This window comes from Siniperca chuatsi, linkage group LG17 (assembly GCF_020085105.1).
Source record: "Siniperca chuatsi isolate FFG_IHB_CAS linkage group LG17, ASM2008510v1, whole genome shotgun sequence".
Taxonomy (NCBI): Eukaryota; Metazoa; Chordata; class Actinopteri; order Centrarchiformes; family Sinipercidae; genus Siniperca; species Siniperca chuatsi.
Window position 1 is genome coordinate 11,302,806 of NC_058058.1, and position 15,188 is coordinate 11,317,993.

At 37.1% G+C, this 15,188-nt stretch overlaps 1 protein-coding gene across 2 annotated transcripts; it reads right to left on the reverse strand.

Annotated features, from left to right (window-relative positions):
* Positions 1–590: 590 nt before the first annotated feature.
* LOC122864894 (phosphatidylinositol 4-phosphate 5-kinase type-1 alpha-like) lies at positions 591–13,435 on the reverse strand. Of its 2 annotated transcripts, none has more exons than XM_044172657.1 (15): positions 13,297–13,435; positions 11,933–11,967; positions 11,625–11,711; positions 10,776–10,906; positions 10,493–10,610; positions 8,906–9,058; positions 7,844–8,143; positions 7,439–7,647; positions 7,221–7,304; positions 6,784–6,832; positions 6,616–6,700; positions 5,790–5,954; positions 5,524–5,641; positions 4,067–4,154; positions 591–3,978 (listed from the first exon to the last, which is right to left on the reverse strand). In XM_044172657.1, exons 1-15 carry the CDS (start codon positions 13,343–13,345, stop codon positions 3,973–3,975), a joined length of 1,677 nt encoding a protein of 558 aa, XP_044028592.1. In that variant the 5' UTR covers positions 13,346–13,435; the 3' UTR covers positions 591–3,972. The 2 variants fall into 2 exon arrangements, with proteins under 2 accessions (XP_044028592.1, XP_044028591.1); XM_044172656.1 differs by having other exon boundaries at positions 5,461–5,641.
* Positions 13,436–15,188: the final 1,753 nt, after the last annotated feature.

A 15,188-nucleotide genomic window follows, 5' to 3' on the forward strand; every position in this document is an offset into this window, starting at 1 on the left:
ATTGTTTTTTTTTTTGTCTTTTGTTGAGCACTTTGAATTGCCTCGTTGTTGAAAGTATATAAATATTATTTACAATTATTATATTAAATTAAATATTATATAAAAGTATTATAAATAGCTTGCCTTGCCTTGCAGATACTATTACTTTTACTCAGTTGTCATGGAGGTCGCTCAGAATATAATGTAAAACAATATTTTGACAAAAAAAAAAAAACTTTAAGGACCACTTACTAGCTTTTTTACAAAGATTTCAACTGCTTCACAATCCTTCTCAGCAGATATAATTTGCTAAATTGTCACAGCCAGCTCAGAATAAAATAGAATAGAATAGAGTTTTATATATTGTGCAAATACAAATAAATAATCTAAAATAAGATTGGGTGATAAAATCGATGTAAAACAACGTAATTTTGAATTGCAATATACATGTAAAGTATATCTTGATATAGTACATTATCTGGAAAACCGATTGAGAAGCTGTTAATGGGTAAAATAACCAGGCAGGTGTCTCTTTTTGCAGAATCCAGTCATTTAAATACATGAAAATCTTATCAATGCAAACATTTGTAATAAAATCCAACATTTCCATGAACCATAAAAAGTCATGTTTATTAATCTGCAACATTGCAAGGGTGTAATACATCAAGAAATATAAAAGGGATAACTACATCATTATTACCAGTAAAAATGCCTGACGGTTGACGAATTAATATCGTCTTACAGTATTATCGCAGTCATATTGCATAACACTATTAAAGACATAAAAAGTTGTTCTAGATAATGCCAGTAATCGAAGAAGAAGCAACATGTCTTTTGTCTTTAATAACTTCAGGCACAAGTGTGCAAAAACATGACATCCCCAAAAGAGCGAGAGAGAGAAAACTTCTAAATACATATTCTGTGAAAAGGCATTGTTGTGATTCTTGTATAACGATGTGCACACATTTATTGTATATAATTCAAAGGCAACGTGATTTAACAGTTGTTATGATAAAAATCTAAATCAGCCCAAAGAACAACTCTACTCTTTTAGAGTTGCATGCCTTAGATACAGATTTGTTGTGCTAGCTAGAGAAAGGCACGTTTTCAATCCATCATCACCATTAATTCATAACATGGGAAACAAGAGCAATACATACAGTAATAAATACTATAACACATATGACTATTTACATGTTTGGTTCATAGGCTGCGTGTGTAACTGTTTTGGAGTCTTTACAATAAGTCACAGTTTAACTTTAAATATTGGAACAGGGCATTGCCTGACAGTTTGATATAACAGAAGAAACAGAAGAAAATAACCTCCACATATCATTTATAGCATGCATTAAAATCCCCAAATCATGCTTCTTCATCTTATCCTGATTGGAAAATTGTCAATTCATATATTGTATTCACAAGTCTATTCATTCAGGAATATATATGGAGTCAACAAAGAATTTAGTTTCATAGCCGAAGCATCTTTCAAATTACTGACTTATTTTATGCTGTCAGACTAAAAACTAATTCTAATACATTTCTGCATTTTTAAATATCAAACTATTCAGTAAAACTTGGCAAGTTAAAGTGACCCAAACATAACATCAAGTTAAAACATTGCACACCCATTTTGAGTGCTAAAACCAACTTGAATCGAAGCACCAATACTACATCCACCACTTTGAGTTTACAAAAAGTAGACAAACAGTTCGGCCTTTTGCACTTTTACACACCATGCAGCCATCACCATGCTTTGCTAGTGAAAAAAACAGCAACTATACCATAGTTGGGGCCCATCTCAAAAATCTCTCTTAAAGTTGTCAGCCCCACTACACTTAACACTGGCGATTCTGGATAACCTGTCTCAGAGCTCACACAACTGGCTCTGTTACCCCTGGCTTTATGGAAACCAGTCACATGCAACAAAAGTGAATTTAATAAGAGATGAAAATGCTTTTTCTTGTGGGGAAATTGCAGCAACAAAAGTTACATTAACATTATAATCAATATAATCAATTAACATGAGTAATGTTTAGGAAATACTAAATGCACCACTGGAATATAAAAAGCAGGAACAGGAGTACAAAAAGCTGAAAATAATATAACAATCAAATAGCAATACATCATAAATCAGTGTGAAAATATAGGCTTTAATATGTGGTTGACATGAGTAGCCCACAGTGGAAAGCAAAAGATTACTAAAATTTGAGTAATCCATAATCTATTGAGTTTATACATAGCTTTTTTACTTTAAGCAGCAGACTACCGCAAATAGTGGAAAAGAGTAAATAAAAATACTTTAAGAAAATGTACCAACCAAGTTTATATAGCAAAGCAAAAACTCCTATCAACCTGGAATGCTAATTTTCCTTCTGGCCTGTGCATCCCACACTAGTTTGTTTAGACAAATAAAATCTGTTTAGGAGGCCCCCTCCCTTTTCCAAAGTAACCAGAAGGACAGACAATAACGCTCAAGCAAATCTTTGTACTCTATTCTACAAAATATCTTCCAATTTACAAAACTCTGAGTGGTTAAATCGTAAAATATAAAACAGCAAACACACACACACACTAATACCATCCAAAAACAAACACAAAAAAAATTCTTACACTCATTGGCTGAAGCTGTTACATCTTCAGGTCTAAACTGCTGCTGTTACCTTTTGCATTAAGTTGGCGCAGGTTTAAGAATTAGCTCTGCTCTTTTAGAAGCTCTGTTTTATAGCCAGTGTGCCACCTGCTTATTCTGCAAACATTTAGTATATTACTATTTCCAATAACATACATTGTAATGAATCATGTTTGTAATAATATCATGCTCTTTGGTACATGACACTTTAATGTGAATGCTGTGTTTTTGTTCATTAGGATACTTTTAGAATGGTGACTTAATCTTCTCCTCCCAATTGATTGGTGAGGAGGTGGTTCTTGTATATATATATATATATATATTAAAAAATGATCCAAAACCCTTAAAACACAAACTGCATTGGTTGCCATTGCGACTCAAGCTCTCTCTGTGCCACTGAAAAAGACGAGGTTGACTCCAAACTTACTAACTAACTCACTAGTCTTGCTTTATGAGACAGGCCCCAGGTCACTGTTTGTTGTGTGTACACAATAAACCTGACACACTGATATCACATCATACAGTGTATAAGTATAAATAAAACCTCATTTTAAAATAACCCTTTGACCTGAACATGAGAGGTGACATTTAGGATTCACAGTCTTTAATGTAGTACAAGTCCATTACTGCAGCTGGTTAAATAGAAACCACAAGCTGAGGACTACCTCTTTTCCAGCATGATTTGCATTCAGAGTAAGCTTAAAAAAATATTTTTTTTAAAAGGCAGCTTACCCGGTATGAATAGAGTAATTTCTTAACTATAAACCCTTTTATTTAAAACTGTGTTCCCAATAAAAATAATATGGTTTTGTGTTAAAGTATCTAAGTAAAACATATAGCAGAAACCCTCTAGGCTCGAGCCTTTGGGTGGTGGGACAGACACTTACAGAGCCAAGTATGCATGAGGATGTGCAACAGCAATTTGGTAAATGCAAAAGATGAATTAATTCCAAAAAGGAGACAATGGATTTGAAATAACTACGCTTCTGTTCTTAAATAAGACAAAGTCCTCATGTTACACTCTGCACCAAATGCTGGCTAACCTTTGGTTGTGCAGAGAAGCATTCCTATGAGATGAATAATAGTGTTCAATGCCCACAGTATTAATGTACCCACAATTACTAGTGTCGGAACACAACCACCCACTTACGTGCTCATAACATGTTGAGATTTGTAAATCAAAGTGCAAAAACAACAACAACAAAAAACATTTAATATCCCACTTGGTCTCGCTGATAAACTGTAAAACTTTTTTAACTGTGGTACCTCAAATCACACCAAGGGGGCTTGTAACATTTCATCCATGCTCGTAACTTCCTCCAAGTTTGTTTCGGTTCATTTGAGTCCATTTCTCTTTCCCACATCTACACCTGTAAACCAAGAGCAATGAACCTGGTAAAAAAACTCAGCATAAGTAAAAAGTGTCACAAAAACACCTGAAAAATTCTATCAACTTACAGAGCATTTGCTTGCATTAGGAACAATGTCACTGAGTGAGATCACATCCTCAGCACCGATACCTTCTTCAAGAGTCCCAAACTGAGCTCTGCAAACAACAAATGAGCAGTGTTAAGTGAACTGAGACTTCATACAATATGAAACACTGGGTTTGTGTATGTGAAAAAATATATCATACTGAATATACATTTAAAAAAACTCTAAATACTTCTAAAAATATTATATTTTTTAAGAGTGTATGCTTTTCTTTAAAAATAACTATGATTTACTTAAGACATGCACCACATGCTTTCTGATGCTTGCCATCAAAAGATGCTGCACTGCCTTCTCACATGAGTTGCTGACTTTCCTGAGGTTCTGGTTCAGGGACATTTTTGCCTTTACATCATACTCTCAGGCAGCCTTCACTCCCAAAGTGTGTACCACCCACAACAGGTCTACCAGTGAAATAGTTGCACATAGGTTATAGATGGTTTGATTTAGGTCCAGTCAATAGAAGTATAAGAGGTGGGATTTGTACACAGCCTAAAAGGAAGGTCTTTCTCAGGCTCAAACCCAAGCCAAAATCTTTTCAAAATTTCATTATTGACTAATCTGCATTTTCACAACAATTAATAATTTTGTCTATAAAATATCAAAAAATGGTGAAAAGTGCCCATTATAATTTTCTCAGAGGCCAAAAGGATTTATTTGAATGGCTTGTTTTATCCAACCACCAAAGATATTCAGTTTCAGATAAATGTTTCTCATTTCTTCATGAAAAATGACTGAAACAATGAATTAATTAATAACTGTTTAGTGTTGATTGACTAATCAAGTAATCATTTCAACTGTAGCCTTAACCACTGGGTTGTTTTTGTGCCATATGGAAATTCACTGGTATGGGTTTGAATGCACAAAAAACTCAATTTATCTTTAAATGTCAGTGATAACCCTTGAAAAGCCAGGGTCATTAAATACCCACTATTAAATACTTGTGCCAGTTGATTAAGTAGGACTTTACTAAAACTAAAGCAGTCTAATACATAATTTAAAATGATCTCTAAAGTAGAACAATAACCACCGAACCAACAAGCCAGTAGACCTGGTCGGCTGCCTCTCAGCATATTATTTTATGTGATCATTTACTATTTCTGTTGTAGATCTCTTATTAGAAACTATAGATTTTACCAAATAACTATAAAAAACTATAGAGTTACCAATACTGTGGTGTCTGGTAACACTGGCATAATGTACAAAAATACACTGTAATAACCACATCACACATTTAATCATTATCTATAAGACAGTATAATTATAATCCGCGACAGGACCAAATACATTTAAATATGCATGCACTGCTGAGGATCCTTCATATTAAAATGCTAATCTTCATGTGTATTTTTCCCTCTTACCTCTTGGGGGTGCTGTGCTCCTGGTCTTTGTTCAATGTGTAGTTTAAAATCGCTCCCACTAACCTGCTGGTATCCTGAGAGTGAGGCGGAGGCTGACTCGTGGGAGCAAAGGACACAGCTGTTTCCATAGTGTTGCCAACAGCGTAGCTGGGCAGGAGGTCAGGACGACCTGACTGCATGACTGGGTGGGACGGGAGGAAAAACTGTTAATACCGTGTTGTGAAAGAAGCACTATACATGCTTGAAGACTGAATCTCTGCGGGTATCAGTAAACAAAATTTGTTTTCAGCACTCCAGCTGAAACCTGAAATCCTATTTCCAGTTCTTACCGTTGTCTCCTTCAGTGTCTTCTTTGGTCTCAGAGCTGACTTGATTTTGGAGAGGGTGCTGGCTGTTGCTGCTGGTTTGGGTCAACAGAGAAGGCCCAGAGCCAGCTGTCTTTCTCAAAGGACCATGTGCCACTGCACGGCGCTTCTTAGATGGGGAGGTCTTTACTGGATACAAGAGGAAAAGTGTTAATTTTAATGGCCAGAAATCCAAAAACTGTTTGGGTTACATTTTATAGCGGTGTTCCCAGAAGCAAAGCAGTGTTATTTTAAAATCCTGAACCACAATATGAAAATTACGCAGGCAACTATTTTGTTCCCAGATTGTCAGCTATTGTTTTCGCATGTAATACAGTCAACTCTAACGGAATTCAACTTTAAAAAGTAATTTATACAGACTGCATTTTTAATTTTACTACTTTAATTTCATACATAGCACTACGGTGGTAGTTTACTGCATATGGTTATTGTATGGATCATTGTGATGACAAATAAAATCGCGCACAATTACGCACAGAAAACCTTGTCCACAGTGAATTCAACTTAAAAAGAGTCGTTATCTGCTCTTGGCAGGATATTTGAGCTGCTGTATTCATATTTAAAACTCTGCACATCCAAGACAACAATACGTTTCCTCTAAGGAAAACTCTCAACAGGGATCTCAAACCCGTCAATGCACCATGATGAGGAGAGCCCTGTGTTTAAAAAGAATTAAAACAATGAATTTGCTTGGCCATGGCCCATATCCAAGTGCGCCACACAAGCCACAAAAATACCTAAAGTTCATTCAATACATGCTCAAGCACACATAGATACAGTCTATACTTACATAAGATCTTCCTGAAGACTATATTGCACATGAACTTCTGAAATCGTTCTGCGTAGAAACCCGGTCTGTGTACCGATACAGTATCCTAAAGAGAAGGAATGATTACAGGGGTTACATATATTTTTTAATTTAAAAAGCAGTTAACTGAGGCTAGTAGAGGTACCTTACCCCATCGTGAACCAGAGCTTTCCACGAGTGTTCAAGCATCTTTACTAATCTGAAAAACAACACATAGAGCCTGGATTACTTTTAGGAGTTACACGATCAAACATATTTGGTTTCACATAACACATATAGTAACAGCTTTTCTACACACAAAGTGTTTCAGTTGCATTTTTCATCTCATGTGCGCCTGATGGAACAGATACGCTCCTATTTCAATCAATCCAGATGTCTACACAGGCCGCATAAGAGCTATACACGTGTGTAAATGTGACCCAAATCTTATTTTTAAGCTTCAAGTCTATTTACTTCTGTTTTGCACGCTTTACTACGGTGATTGTGTGTTGGGCTCTGAGTGCTGCTACGTGGGCTGTGTATACACTGTGTAAGTGTCACTGACTGAATGAAGGGTATACAGATATGCAAAAATGTGTACCGTTTACCTATAGGACTGCAGAATGTCAATGATACCAATATACACCAGCAGCCTCTCGCCTTTTGAGTTTCGTGCTGGGATTCCTCCCGTTCTGTAAAATAAAACAATAAGAAATCATGGTTTAGTGTTCAGTCATTCCTCTCAGTAAACACTTCTTTGTGGTGACAGAAACTGTTACAAGGAAGTTGCCTCACACATGACCTCTAAGGCCACGGAGTCACTTACTTGTCCTCTGTGTCCAGTGATCCCATGCTCCCTGCCTCAGCCTGGATGGCCTCTATAGCAGTGCTGTACAGGGACTTTTGGCCTTGTGGCCTACTTTGGGCCAAAGCCCCGGCCACAGCCTCTTCGCTGGCCTGCTCTCGACAAGCCTGATCTACATTGTGGATTCCCACCAGAAGGCTGTAATCCATAATCTTAAAACTTTGCAAAAGCTGAATGGAAATCAAGGAACACAAGTAATGTGAGACCAGTGATTACAAATAAATTTGGCAGAACAAAACATGAGAAAAATGCAGATATTTTTTACTAGTAGACTATGCGCGTTTATGGTAATTCTATCTAAAACGAATTCGAAAGTATCACGTTTGTAGCCTCATGTTTAGGCAAATAGTAATCCGAAGTTCTTACCAGACAGTCTCTGTGGATGGTCTTGCAAACAGCATTGTACTTGTCCCCCTCCATTAACAGCCCGTCATGCATGTCCTGCATGAAATCCAGGTCCTTGTACGTGGGTACGGCCTTCTCTCTCTCTTTAGCTGAGGCCCGTCGCTTGTACGTGGAGCCCTTTAGATCATACTTGAGGTGCATTCGTACAGCGCTTGGGAGCAGATTGTTCATGACTACAATACGGATGTTCTTACCCGCTGCCTGGACACAGTAGAGTCCATAAAACTTTGGTAATAAGGTACGCTTGTTCTGGTTCAGGTTCTAAAGGAGAGCAAAGAGGATGGAAGGAAAGTAAAATATTAAAATGAAATTAAAACAAGCATTGGTTTAACTGACCAGAAAGTGAAATGAGGGATTGACTAATGCAAACTGAAAAATAAATAAATGATGAACAAATAAGTCAAAGTAAACACACAATAATAAAAATGGTTACATGCCTTTAGCGCTGCAACTAATGATCATTTTCATTATTAATAATTATTATAAATTATTTCCTTGATTTAACATTTTGTCTACAATATGTCAGAAAATAGTGAAAAATGCCCGTTTTAATTTCCCAGAGCCCAAGGTGATGTATTCAAATTGCTTGTTTTGTCCATCCAACAGTCTAAAGCCCATTGGTATTCGATTAACTTTCACATATGACAAAGAAAAGTATCAAATCCTCACAAGCTAGATTCAGTAAATGTTTGACATTTTTGCTTGAAAAATGACTGAAACTATTAATCGATTATCAACATAATTGCAGATGAATTTTCTGCCAATCAACAAACCCATTAATTGACAAATCGTTTCAGCCGTAGAAGCACTACTTTCCAAATTTCATTGTTTCAACAATTTCAACAGCACCAGCTAGTATCTTCAGCTAGTGTCTTTTAGTATCCAAGACTTTGCATTTAATGGATAAATGGACAAGAGGATAATGATTAGGAGTCAGTCCATAGTTTTATTGTGTGGGATAGTCATGGGCACATTTATTCTGCAGATAACATCTTGTACCTAAAGCCCCTCATCAAATCTTACCATGAAATATCCAGGAAGCAGTTTCTGCAGAAATTCCGCCTCTTTGTGCTGCACTGTCTTAATGATGTACTCGTCATCCCTAGAGAGGTAGAAGAGAGATCCACTGGCCCCGGAGTTTGACAGTTCGATCAGTGGCTCATTACAGAGAGAACACTGTAACCAGACCAGGCAGTGGTGAGAAATGTGATAAAAACCAAACAACAGAGTCTTATGCTGCATTCACATGGATTCAGGCAAACGGTAGACGGCAAACTGGATATCATTTTAGTGGGCGAGAGCAGGATGGTAAAATTAGATGAGGCTGGCAGAGAATACCGGCAACAGTAACAGTAGACGGCATTGCTGTCCAAAGTTAAAATATGCTAAAGTTAAGTTAAAATATTTTAACTTTTTGCCGTCCTCTGCGACGGAATTTATATTACGTAGCTCCCTCACACATAATATAATAATAACCACCGACAAACAATTTGGTTTTAAAAATAAACATGGTACAGATGTGTGTATATATGCACTGAAGGAAGTTGTTGTGAATAATGTTCCTTTATTCTTTATGGCAGACCAAGTGCTAAATGTGGTGAACAAAGTAACCATCACACCATCAGGAATGATCTACGTGATGACAATGCGTAATGTGCAGCGGCAGTGTTGCAAACTGTATGCACAAGCCAATATGCTGGCACGCAGATTTGTACACGCAAGTGTACGGATGATGTTAAAACAGCCCTTTTAGAGCCTGCTGTATTCCACTCTATACAGCTCACTTGTGCAGTTACAGTAAAGCAAAAATGAAAACGCTTCAGGTTGCATTTAATGATGCATTTAGAATCTTGCTCAAGCTCCCAACATGGACAAGTGCAAGTCATATGTTTGTGACAAGTAATGTCACCTTTCATGCTGTGTTGAGGAATTGTATGTACAAATGTCTGTGTCAATTAACTGATTTAAAAAATTAAATCATAATGGCCTTAACTAAGCCTACACAAAGTGACACAAGAGTACGTCCTCCTGTTTTTGGAAACACTGGAACAAATGCCTGTATGTGTTTGAATCACTGTGGACTTGTGAACTACAATGACTATATCTCTATGTTGTTGTCCTCATATTGTATTTTTATACTGATATGGACCTATGTGTCTGAAATAAAATTGAATTGAATATATTAGCTATTAACTTTGTGTAGCCTACTGAAAGATTCTCCAGCATACACGTGCGCTCATCTTCTAATACGACATCACCATAGCAACATATTGTCATGTGTGTTTCGTTTTGCCGTCCTGCCATTCTGTTGGACTGTTGTTTGTTTTTCCCATGCCATCCAAAAGGTGTTGTCCGTCTGCTGTCTAACGTCTGAATCCATGAGAATGCAGCATTACAGGTTAAAAACAGGAAAATCAATAGTCAGCAGTGCCTTTACACTGTCAGCAGCCCCACCTCTAGTGTGTCACCACTTCCTTAGTTTCACTCTTTCAAGTTCCTCAATAACGCCTTTTTTCTCACAGTCCACACTTCTTTCCCTTTCTTTGCAACTTTACCGTTCTTCTAGCTTTTTGCACATTTATATAACAGATGCTGGGTAAACAAGAATACCATGTAGTCATCAGGCCGGATGCCAAACATCTCCCTGAAGTAGCGAAAGGCCATTGGGGCGTACGTCTTGAACCTGAAGTCTCCATAGTGGTGGGCTGGTGTCAGGTTACTGCCCTCACTGCCAGAAAGACAGAAGAGGCAGAGGATTAGTTACACCTCATACAAGGGAGGTTAAGTCAATGAGTATTAATGTAGTACAGACAAAACATCCTGATACAGGAAATAAAGCATACATTTAATCATCTTTACAACATATTCTTACTTCATAATTAAAAAGACTCACCTTGGAAAGAAGATGCTTTCGACCACTTCAAAGTCCTGCAGCAGTACGTCTCTCTCAGGTTTCTGGCTTAAGCTGCCCACCGTGTGCGTGATGCCTAACTGGATAGCACCTTTCAGGGCTGATGATGTTGTCTGGAAGACGACAAATGCAGTTTGGTAGATAACTTATTAAAGTTCACATGCCACACTGGCAGGTAATTTTTGCCGATCATCAGTTGATTATGCACATTTTTAAATTCTCACATGTAATTTGAATTCCAATGCACATCAACATGAATTACAAATGCTAAGTGTGAGTAAGCATGCTTTAAATTGATGCAGTGGCTGATAAACAAAATAGCACAGAAACAAGCACTTGGCAGATTTTTGTTTTGTTTAGCTGCCTTTGGTAGATGAGCTCTAAAGTTTATTTCAGACACTGGCACTACAGATCCATCAATATCTATTAACCAATCATAAGCACGGCCCACAAAAGGACTTGACAAGAGACAACAGAAAAACTATCTTATTTCCATTTGCATTTTAAGGTTTTACACATTTGTATATATTAACAGTGAGTGTCAACTATTTTGATAATCGATTAAGTCATGTTTTAAGCAAAAACTCCAAACATTATCTTTACAAATTTAATATCTTTCGGTTTTGGATTGTTGGTGACACAAAACGAGACTTATGAAGATGTCACCTCTGGCTCTTGGAAATCGTGATGGGCATTTTTCACTATTCTATAGACTCAGCGATTAATCGAGAAAATAATTAGCCGATTAATAGATAATAAAAATAATCGTCAGCTGCAGCTCTAAGTGAGTGAATCGAAATGCGCGCCAGTCAATGATGACTGATCTCCCACCTTCTTGTACGTCGTCTCCCCAGTGGGATCAATTCCACGATGGCCGATGGTCTTTTTCATGTTCGGAGACATGCTAGTGGTTGGACTCTGTCAGTACAAACATGGCGGAAGGGAGAATTACAAGAGGAAAAAAACTCATTGCAAGTCTGCAGCAATATGTAAAATTCAAAGAGGAAGGAATAGAGGATATGTCAGCTAAATATCAGTAATTTCCAAACTGTCTAAGATGAATGCAATGATTCCTAATTTTCTCCTAACTGACACAGCTAGATTACGCATTTCCTCCAACTAAATCAGTTATTTCTTACCTCAGGTGAAACATTTTTTCGAGTTCCAGTCGAATCTGGAGTGAGAAAATGGAAGAAACATACAAGTTGTGCAAGAAATACACAAAGAAATGCATTAATCAAACAAATGCAATTCTCATACTGGATGCATTAATATCAAACAAGACAGCTGGAAACAGCTTCCACCATTCCCTAATGTTGAAAACAAAGAGTGCAGCTGAGCTTTGAAACAAGCATGCAGACGCACCTTGTTTATTACCTCTGAGAGAAGACAGTCTCCTCCAGAACTGACTCTGCAGGTCTTTGGTGCAACGGGAGGAATTAGATAAGTATGCTATTACTATTAAAGTGAGTTCTGTCCTGATCTCTATAATAGAAAGGTATTTTTGCTCTCGAATTACGTAAAATATTTACAGTGAACGCCACCGATTTTGCACTTAAAAGATCAGTTGAGTAGTTGTGAAAACTGTGGAGGAGCTTTGTCAAGTCTCAGAAAATAACCCTGATGATGTCGTGGTGATGTCATCAGGGTAATCTCATTGTGGTGACTTCAAATTTTAAACAAAAAGCATGTCTTACAAACCGGGGTTGTGGAGCTTGAAAGTCGTGGGTATTTGTCAAGCTAGGAGGGTCTAATAAAAAGACGATATTGGTTGCATTATGGGAAATGTAGTATTCAGAATTTTTAGAGCTTGACCCATACCAGGGAGTAAATCCCACAAGTTTATGGAAATACAATACAAAATTGCTGGGGTTCCCCTTAAAAACTTTTTTGTTAAATGGTCCCATTTCCTGCTGCTAATTTCCACTCAGTCGCCAAATACACATAGCTAAAACTATTGTTTCTTATACGAAGAAGTGTGTTTGCCCACCACATTTATTTCAATGAGAGTAAATAGAGTAAATGAGAGAGAGTAAATATTAGAACACCTTTCAGTACAAGTCAGTAAAGTTCAACAAATTACATACTCAGAAATTACCATTAAGTTGAGTCAACACTTCTCTAAAAGTTTAAACAAAAACTGAAAACAATAACCTTCATAAAGGTATTAGACTGCTTCAGTTTTAGCTAGGCGAGCCTAAGAAACTGAGTGTGTACAAACAGTAGACTCAACATTGGAGACCATTTAAGGATTATATTTATGAGGTTCACACAGGTTGCGTATTGAACTAGAATGATGGATGTTTGTATTGTGACTAAGTGGATAAACTAAGTAACTGATGAACTGCTGACTTGCTGAGACATGTCCGCCCACAGGATCCATAACCTGAGCCAATGTCCATGTATCTGTATCACCTAAGTGGGTAGCTCATATGACCTTATGTCAAACACATCTGAGTTATCCCTGTCAGAAAAAGGTGGTGTATAATAATTCAGTACTTACAACCAGAGGGGCCCTGCAGCCCTGGAGGCTCCTCTGCAGCTGTGGCCATTCAGACCAGAAACTACACTCAGACTTGGTTGTGGTGAAACTCAGATCCTGATTCGCTGCTGGACTTCCAACGTTGCCAGCTTTCTCTGTGTGAGCACTTCAGGTAAGCGGGGAACTGTGTAGACAAAAAGTGACTCATTAACAGCAAATGCTACAGATGACTTCATGCCATAAATATTGACAACCGCCACTGGCTCTGCTCATGGAGCTGATCTGAAAATAAACAGGACAAGATACTGACGGTAGTTATAAACGGCAACTTTCTGCTAACGGAAACTAAGCTAACGTTAGCTTAACCGTCTGTTGAATAATGTAACTTGGGGAAATGGTAATGAATGGTAAGACCAGTACATGTTGTAACTTGCTAGCACGACAGTTGCCGAGATGTTTGGATTGCGACATTTCACGAAACAGAGGCGAGAAAGCTAGCTGCTAACTCTGATTTCATCTTTCCTAACTTTAACCAAGCTAGTCGCGCTAATAATTAACGAAAAACAACACAAACAAACAGTCAACTCACTCGAAAATCTTGTGGAAGCGTTCTCGCCGTTTCCAGAAAAAGAAAAAAATAAACCTTTTTCCTTCTAAAGGTAGTTTTCCCCTAAAACTAATAAACAAGGAAGCAGTGCGGAAGCAGCAGTTTTGTGTTCTGCTCTGCTAGCTCGAGCAACAACAGAACGTCCGGTGGCGTTTTCTTTCAGAATAAAACACAATGTCGCAAGAAAACAATTTCTTCAAATCAACACCACTCAAAAAGGGAGTGATGCCGACGCTATGCCGCTAGTGGTTCAGCGGCATATGCCGCTAGTGTGCCACCTGCACATACCATTTCCTAACGGAAGGTGTCGATAGGCCACTGTCAGACTGTCACGCCAAATCAAATCAAAACAGTTCTGCCATAAATGTATATTTTTTTCTGTCTTTACTGACAATGTATATATATATATATATATATATATATATACACATTGTCAGTAATCGGATCGGGAGTGGTATATGCAGGTAGAAACTGTTTATGCTGCTGGATCGGGAGTGGTATGCTGGTAGAAAACGGCTAATGCCCGGATGATAGCAACCGTTACTCAAAGTATTTATGGTGAATAATAAATAATATTCCATACCTCTGCCCGCAACGTGGAGTTTTATATGATGTAACTAAGGTGTAATCACGTTCTACTAATACAATAAACATGCCAAAAATAATACAGTAAAGTATTATTTGGTTAGTTGGATTAGTCAGACTGGCTATGGTAGCTAGGCTAACAATAGCTATGTTAGCTAAGGCTAGCTCTAATATTAACATTAGCATTAACTTAGTCATCTAAAATTACTTGAAAGTAATTTCATATATCCTTGCCGATGTACCCAAAGCTAATATTATTACTGCAAAAATGGACTACTAAGAAGAAGTATTGTGTACACCATCCCTAAATAAATACAAAAATATATAATTTATTCATTATATTTAATATAGTATATAATAGTATATGATAACATGAAAAATGAATAAAAGAAAATAACATTAAAACAGGAAAGTGTAATGATTGTTTCACAGAGGAAAATGTATTGATTGTGTGTGGTTTAACAATGAAATATATTTCAAGAGACTGATCTAAAACCACATTTTGCGAAGTAACAAATAACTACAAGTGTTAGATAAAAGGAATGAAAAAGAGTGAAAACCAGTCTTTGCTATCATAGTTAAATACTCAAGTAAGGTGACTGTACCATAAACAGCAGTGAAAGAAGAAGTATTTAGATCTTTTAATTAAGTAAAAGTAGCAATACCACAATGTAAACATACTCTATTACAAATTCCTAAAATGTACAGAAGTATTAGCAGC

What these genes read in the sequence shown, in the direction of transcription:
- LOC122864894 (XM_044172656.1), bottom strand. Translation starts at nt 13,345, where the DNA reads ATGGCCACAGCTGCAGAGGAGCCTCCAGGGCTGCAGGGCCCCTCTGGT. An exon ending in GAAAAAATGTTTCACCTGAG is followed by an intron (nt 11,712 to 11,932) that starts GTAAGAAATAAC and finishes TTGTACTGACAG; the next exon opens with AGTCCAACCACTAGCATGTC. An exon ending in AAGCTCTGGTTCACGATGGG is followed by an intron (nt 6,701 to 6,783) that starts GTAAGGTACCTC and finishes CCTTCTCTTTAG; the next exon opens with GATACTGTATCGGTACACAG.